Source organism: Dipodomys ordii, unplaced genomic scaffold (assembly GCF_000151885.1).
Source record: "Dipodomys ordii isolate 6190 unplaced genomic scaffold, Dord_2.0 Scaffold42, whole genome shotgun sequence".
Lineage (NCBI taxonomy): Eukaryota > Metazoa > Chordata > Mammalia > Rodentia > Heteromyidae > Dipodomys > Dipodomys ordii.
In genome coordinates, this window is record NW_012267258.1 from 1,073,006 (window position 1) to 1,080,626 (window position 7,621).

Genomic DNA, 7,621 nt, shown 5'->3' on the forward strand with positions numbered 1-7,621 from the left:
TTCAGCTCAAGGCTAGAGCTCTACCACTTGAGCCACAGCGCCACTTCCGGCTTTTTTCTTTTTGCTTATGTGGTGCTGAGGAATCGAACTCAGGGACTCAGGCATGCAAGGCAAGCACTCTACCACTGAGCCATCTTCCCAGCCCGATAAAGGGGAATGAAACAAGATCAAGGGAGAAGTAGAGGCACAGACAGGCAGTAGGGTATTATAATACAATCCAGGTAAGTGCTTATAATGGAGAGACACACGTACACATATATAGTGGGATAGGAGCCCAAGGACAGTTACTTCTGTGGGTTAGAATCAGAAAGATGGGAATGTAGCCAGGCACTGAGGACTCATGCCTTTCATCCTAGCTACTCAGAAGGCTGAGATCTTAAGGATCAAGTTTCAAAGACAGCCCAAGAAGGAAAGTCTGTGAGATTCTTACCTTCAATTAACCACCAAAAAGCCAAAGTAGAGCTGTGGCTCAAATACTAGAGCCTTGAGCAAAAAAGCCAAATCAGAGCACAAGGCCCTGAGTTTAAGTCCCCACCCCCCCACACCAAAATATAAAAGACTAGAATTTGCAGTGAATACTGAAGGCTAAGGTTAAATAGAAATAAGCAAGTGAAATAAAAGGGGGAAAGATGTTTAAAGGAAGGGAACACTATGAATAAAGTCATTGGGCCAAGAAACAATGTAGAATATGTAGAGAATTCCTGAGCATTCTCTTCCAGCAAGAGCACAGTGGAAGTTGGAGGCCCCCATGCCAATCCAGCTTGCTGCTTGTTTTTGGAACGACCCACAAGCTGAGAATGACTATTAGATTGTGAAATGGTTAGGAAGAATAATAGTATTTCAATTACGGAGCATAATGGTACATGCCTGTAGTCCCAGCACTGGGGAGGCTGAGGCAAGAGGATTGTGAATTTGAGACCAGCCAGGGCTATCTAGTGAGATTAGTAGCTCAGAAAAAAATCATTACATGTGAAAAATATATGAATTGGCAATATTCATAAATAACATTTTATTGGAACATGGATACAGTTATTTGTTTACATATTAATTTATGACTGTTTTTGTATGACAACACAGAGAATATGGCCTGCCAAGGCTAAGATATTTACTGTCTGGCCCCTTACAGAAAAAGCTTGTTGACCCCTGGGCTAGAACATAAATAATTACAAATGGCAAGAGATGAGACTAAAGAGGCCAGCAGGGGCCACATGACCTTTATCTCACGGGCAATGGAGCCACTGAAGTCTCCGACCCAGAAGAGTATGATCAGCCTGGCCTTGAGAAGAGCGTGCTGACAAAGATGTAGGCCTGTTGTATGAGAAGGGCCAGAGACACTGGTGAGAGTTTGTGTGGCGGTCTAGAAGGAAATTTAAGGCCTGAATTCAAGCAGTGGTGGTAGAAACAGAGAGCAAGAGGGAAGGGCGTGGCTCTGGGATGATTTCCAGGCATCTAGTTTTAGTGATAGGGGATTGGGAGTTATGGCTTTGAATGAGACATGATTTATAGCATTTACATCAGATATAACTAACCAGTAAGAAGTTAGATACTAAGAAGAAAGCATGAGAGAGAGAGAGAGAGAGAGGAAAAAGAAGAGAAGGGGGGTTGCTTGGAGCCAGTCACTAGTAGCCTTAATCTTCTGGAGGCTAAAATCCAGAGGATTGAGATTTGAGGCCAGCCCAGTTAGAAAAGTCACTGAGACTCCATCTCCTAAATAACCTGAAGGCTGAAAACATGGCTCAAGAGGTAGAGTGCCAAAAAAAAAAGAGGTAGAGTGCCAGTGGAACAAGCATGTGGCCCCAAGTTTAAACCTAAGTACTGCCAGAAAGAAAGGAAGAAAAGGGCCGGGCGCTGGTGACTCACATCTGTAATCCTAGCTACTCAGGAGGCTGAGATCTGAGGATCAGGGCTCAAAACCAGCCGGGGCAGGAAAGCCTGTGAGACTCTTATCTCTGATAAAGCACTAGAAAACCAGAAGTGGTGCTGTGGCTCAAGTGGTAGAGTGCTTGCCTTGAGTTGAAGAACTGAGGGACAGTGCCCAGGCCCTGAGTTCAAGCCCCATGACCGACAAAAAAAAAAAAAAGGAAGGAAGGAAGGGAGGGAGGGAGGAGGGAGGGAGGAGGGAGGGAGGGAGGAAGGAGGAAGGAAAGAAGGAAGGAAGGAAGGAAGGAAGGAGCGAGCTTTGGGGGGAAAGCTGGGTTAGAGACACCCTTGGGAGCAAATGTGACTTGCCCTCCTGCTCTTGATGAGTGTTCTCACAGTACACAGTGCAGCCAGAAGCCCCCATGGCAAGAACCAAAAGTGGCAATTCTGGCAACAGGTTGATTGCTGTTTGTTATGGCAAAAGCAGTGTCTGTGGAGTGGAGAACAGAAGCCTGACTGGTGGGTAAGGGAGGAAGAAGCAGAGAAACATAGCAGGAGATGTAGATGACTTTTCCAAGAATCTTGGCTGAAGGAGAAGAACGGAGAAAGGTTGCTTCGGAGACAGCAGGGTGGATGTGACAAAAGGGAAGAAAATAGAGTATATGAATAGGCAGGAAGTCAGAGAAGGGAGACTGGATGGCACAGATTTCAGACGAGCTGGAAGAGACAGGACCAAGGGCACAGGGGGAGCTGGCTCTGAGCAGGAGGGACAGCCACCAGTGTCCATGAAGTGTGGAGGCCTTCGTGGGTGGGGTGGCTGAGATTTGCAAGAGCTCTGTAATATCGTTTCTGGTTATTCATGAACTAGGAAGAGTCAACTTGACCGCAGGAAATATATGTGCAAAGGTTACGTGTGTCTGGAATAATGAAGGAGAATGGAAGGATTGTCCCCTAAAATACTGAGATTGGAGACAAGGATTAAGGGGAAGGATTCTTGCAGGGCTGAATTACTCCATGACTGCTGCACAAACAGCAATAGAACAGAATTACAGATCCAAGATCGGTATAGAAGAGAAGTTGTTTGCAGGAGGCTGGTAGGCAGCCTGAAAATAGTAGAGTGAAAGGATTAAAGGGATTTTTGTGAACACCCTCAAATGTATGCACTTGGAAGTGATCCACTCATCCTGGTTGTTTTGTTTTGGCTGATGGGGGGAGGGAGAGTAATGACTCTTCTTAGTTAAAATGGGAACATTCAGGCATGGTAGAACACATCTGTAATCCCAGCTACTCAGATGGCAGAGGGTAAATTTATCAAGATCCTACCTCAAAACACAATAAAAACCAAAAAGAAGCTGGGTGCTGGTGGCTCACGCCTGTAATCCTAGCTACTAGGAGGCTGAGATTTGAGGATTGTAGTTCAAAGTCACACCAGGTGGGAAAGTCTGGGAAACTCTTATTTCCAATTAATCACAGAAAAAGGCAGAAGTGGTGCTTTAGCTCAACTGGTAGAGTGCTAGCCTTGAGCACAAAGAGGCTCAGAGACAGTGCCCAGGCCCTGAGTTCAAGCCCCACAATTGGCCAAAACAATTTTTTTTCAATTTGTATTAAAGTCATACCTATTAACAGGCTGAAGTTGGCAGATTCAATTATGAGGTTCAATAGTGGAATATTGTTTTGACTCTGCTGCTTCTCCCTGCCACCCCCCAGTCAGTGAGTAACATTTCTAATTCTTTCCTTTCCTTTCCTTTCCTTTTCTTTTCTTTTCTTTTCTTTTCTTTTCTTTGTCAGTTGTGGGGCTTGAACTCAAGGCCTGGACATGGTCCCTGACTTTTTTTTTTAGATTAAGCCTTGTGTTCTACACCTTGAGCCACAGCTCAAGTTTTTAGGTGGGTAATTGGAGATAAGAGTCTCTCGGCTTTTCTTGCCCAGGCTGGTGTCCAACTGTGATCCTCAGATCTCAGCCTAGTGAGTAGTTAGTATTATAGACATGAGCGACCTGGTCCATTTCTAATTCTTTTCAGCTAATTTCTGCCTGCCCTCCCTTCCCCCGCACCCAGTACTAAAGCTGAGCCTATAACCACTGCCCACTAGCACACTTCTCCCATCACTCTGGCTGGCTGACTATGTACTCTTATGTCGACCCAGCTAGATCTAATTAGAACCATTGGCCTCAATGCTAGGGATAAAGGAATTATTAGAGTTCTCTACTTTCCCATCCCAGGTCCAGTTCAAGTCAGTAAGATCTTATTTTAAATTTAAGATGTTCAAAGTTCTATGTTTAGCCAGAAGTTACAATACACACCTGTAACCCCAGCACTCATGAGACTAGTGGGCTACATAGTAAGACCCTGTCTCCATGCTTTTTAATGTTCTTAATTTTATGTTGCAATGCTGTCCTAAGTCAGTGGTAGGAGTGCGTGATTAAGATGCATGAGACCCTGGTTCAAACCTCAGCACCACAAAAACAAACAGACCACAATAACTTAAAAAAAAAAAAAAAACAGGTTCTAGCCGGGTGCTGGTGGCTCACACCTGTAATCCTAGCTACTCAGGAGGCTGAGATCTGAGGATCATGGTTCAAAGCCAGCCTGGGCAGGAAAGTCCACATGAGACTCTTATCTCCAATAAACCACTAGAAAACTGGAAGTGGTGCTGTGGCTGAATGGTAGAGCGCTCGCCTTGAGCTGAAGAGTGCAGGGACAGCGCCCAAGCCCAGAGTTCAAGCCCCATGACCAACCAAAAAAAAGAAGAAATAAAAAACAAAACCCAGGTTCCAGTTAGCATTATGGGGAGAAAAGATCAGTAAGGCATAGTTCCTGGCTCAAGATGCTCACGGATATGTGTAGGAGGCAGAAACAAATTTCGAAACCAAAATACAAGGCAGAACATGACATAGCTACAACAGAGAGGAAGGAGGTTAGCAGTGGTTTAGAAAGGAAGAAGAACTTTGTTTTGACCGTGATGATATGAAGAAAGTGGAGAGAGAGAGAGAGAGAGAAAGTGTGTATGTGAGCACGTGCACATACCAATCAGGGCCTGGGCATGTCTCTGAGTTTCTTTTGCTCAAGGCTAGTATTCTACCACTTGAGCAATAACACTCCACTTCTGGCTTTTTGGTGGTCTGTTGGAGATAATAGTCTCATGGTCTTTCCCATCTGGTTAGGTCTCGGACTGTGATCCTCAGATCTCAGCCTCCCAAGTAGCTAGGATTACAGGCGTGAGCCACTGATGCCCATCTTGAAAGTGGAGATTTGAATTAGAGCCTAGAGAATTTCACCACAGTGATGGGTGGGCTGGAGTTTGAGGACTGTGATTCTCTCCCTGCAGGGTGACTCTGGAGGCCCCCTGCACTGCTTGGTGAACGGCCAGTATTCTGTCCACGGAGTAACCAGCTTTGTGTCCAGCCTGGGCTGCAATGTCTCCAGAAAGCCGACAGTGTTCACCCGGGTTTCTGCTTACATCTCTTGGTTGAATAATGTGAGTCCCCTTAAATGATAGGGTACAATGGGGTCCCCTGAAGATCTCCATACTGGCTAGGGATGCCATTGTCTTCCTTCTCCGTTCATGTGTTTACTCTTTCCCCTCCCTACATAGTGAATGTTCATTTGGTGACATTGCCATCCTGACTTAACATGGCCTCACCGCTCCCCCAAGTACCAGCAGCAGATCTGAAGCAGGCATCTGGCAGTGCTGTCCGAAGTCAAAGCTAAGGGGGAAAGCTTCAGAAAGGCCTAGCAGTTCCTTTCCCTCTAAGAGCACTGTGAGAATTTGCTGTGTATGTGTGTGTGTGTGCACATGTACCAGCACTGGAGCTTGAACTCAGGGCCTAGGCGCTGTCCCTGTGCTTTTTTGCTCAAGGTAAGTGCTCTGGCACTTGAGTCACAGCTTCATTTCAGCTTTTTTCTGGTTGTTAGAGACAAGAGTCTTGTCAACTTTCCTGCCCAGGCTAGCTTCAAACTGTGATTCTTGGATCTCCACCTCCTAAGTAGCTAGGATTATAGGTATGAGTCATTGGTGCCTTGCTGCTTTAACTTTTAAAAGAAGTTTAACCATAGTCAAACTTTAAATAGTGCTTGAGAGTTAAACTCTGCCTATAGTGACTTAGTAGCATCGGCCCACAACCCATGGCACTGTACCTGCCAACCTCCACACACATCCTGGAGACTGGCTATGTGCATCTGGGCTCATGGTCATTTCAAGGTTTGTCCTTGCCTCTAGGACCTGGGTATGTGCTTATAATACTGAGGTGTCCTGACACATCTCAAATCTACTGTCTGCCCTCCTTCCGGTAAACCGAGTACATAGCTACATCTAACTGGAAGCCTTAAGGAAGATTAAAGTAGTGGTCAGGGGTTGGAGCTGTGGCTCAATTGATAAGAGCAACAGCTAATGAGCAAAGCATCTGGTACTAAGTTCAAATTCCAGATCCAGAAAAAAAAAGAATGAAGAAGAGTGATAGACAGAAGCGTAATTCAAGTGGTAGGGCATTTACCTAAATAAGAAGCCCTCAGTTCAATCCCCAGTCAGAAGGGAGGGAGAGGAGGAAGGGCTTTTTTAAAAATTCAAATCAAAACAAAAACCTACAAGCTATGAGCTGGTGGCTCACATCTGTAATCCTAGCTTTGCAGGCAACTGAGATCTGAGAATCAAGGTTCAAAACCAGCCCAGGCAGGAAAGACCATGAGATGCCTATCTCCAATTAACTAGCAAAAACCCAGAAGTGGAGGTGTGGCTTAAGTGGAAGAGTAACAGCCTTGAGTGGAAAAAGCCAAGCAAGAGAACTAGGCCCTGCATTCAAGTCCCAATCACCCCACCCCCACCCCCCGCACATACACAGTTACTAACTATAGATATAATTGTCTTTTCCTTTAGGTCATTGCATCCAACTGAATATTCTCCTGAGTCTCATGGCCTTTCGGAGATGGTTCTTAGATCTGCAATAGGACTTGAGGTCAACCAGTAAGAACACGGTGGTAGAGCTCAATGCCCAGTACTCAGAGAATAAAAAGAAAAAAAGAAAGAAAACATTCAGAGACACTATTGGGCCAGATACAGAAAAGTAAATAAAATGAAATATATATTCTTACCAACCCTGTTTCTGCTTGTACCTAAGCCCTCTAGAGAGGCAAAGCAGCTCTGGGCCTACACTGGACCTACCATTTCTGTGAGCTGCTGCTTCTCTTTGCTGCTCTCCATATCAGTCCACAAACTAAGCCTAGTGGGAGCTGTTGTACATCACTATTTGGGATTATTCTAGGATCTACTTATGCATTAATCTTTTCCTCTGTCCCCTTCTCCTGTCATATTTGCTTTATCACAAGTACAAAGTTCTTTAAAAGCTTCCCAAAGCCAAAGGGACAGGGCCCAGGCCCAGAGTTCAGGCCCCATGACTGGACCCAAAAAAAAGAAAAAAGCTTCCCAAAGCCAGTACCAGTAGCTCACATGTGTAATCTTGGCTATTCAGGAGGCTGTAGATCTGAGGGTTGTAGTTCCAAGTCAGCCTGGGCAGGAAAGTCCATGAAAGTCCATGAGACTTTCAACCACCAAAAAAATCTAAAAGTGGAGCTGTGTCTCAAGTGGTAGAACACTAGCCTTGAGCACAAAAGCTCAAGGCCAAGACCCAGGCCCTGAGTTCAAGCCCCAGGAATGGAATCAAAAAACCAAAACATAGCCGGGCGCTGGTGGCTCACGCCTGTAATCCTAGCTACTCAGGAGGCTGAGATCTGAGGATCGCGGTTCAAAGCCAGCCCGGGCAGGAGAG

The 7,621-nt window shown here is 45.5% G+C and overlaps 1 protein-coding gene across 1 annotated transcript in view; it reads left to right on the plus strand.

The window, feature by feature from the left end:
• Cela1 (chymotrypsin-like elastase family, member 1) overlaps positions 1-6,938 on the plus strand; it is a 16,651-nt gene extending 9,713 nt beyond the window's left edge. The window contains exons 6-9 of the mRNA XM_013018685.1: positions 452-456; positions 2,605-2,639; positions 5,160-5,337; positions 6,733-6,938. Coding sequence (XP_012874139.1) covers positions 452-456; positions 2,605-2,639; positions 5,160-5,337; positions 6,733-6,750 — 236 coding nt within the window. The 3' untranslated portion in view covers positions 6,751-6,938. The remainder of the gene's footprint in view (positions 1-451; positions 457-2,604; positions 2,640-5,159; positions 5,338-6,732) is intronic.
• Positions 6,939-7,621: the final 683 nt, after the last annotated feature.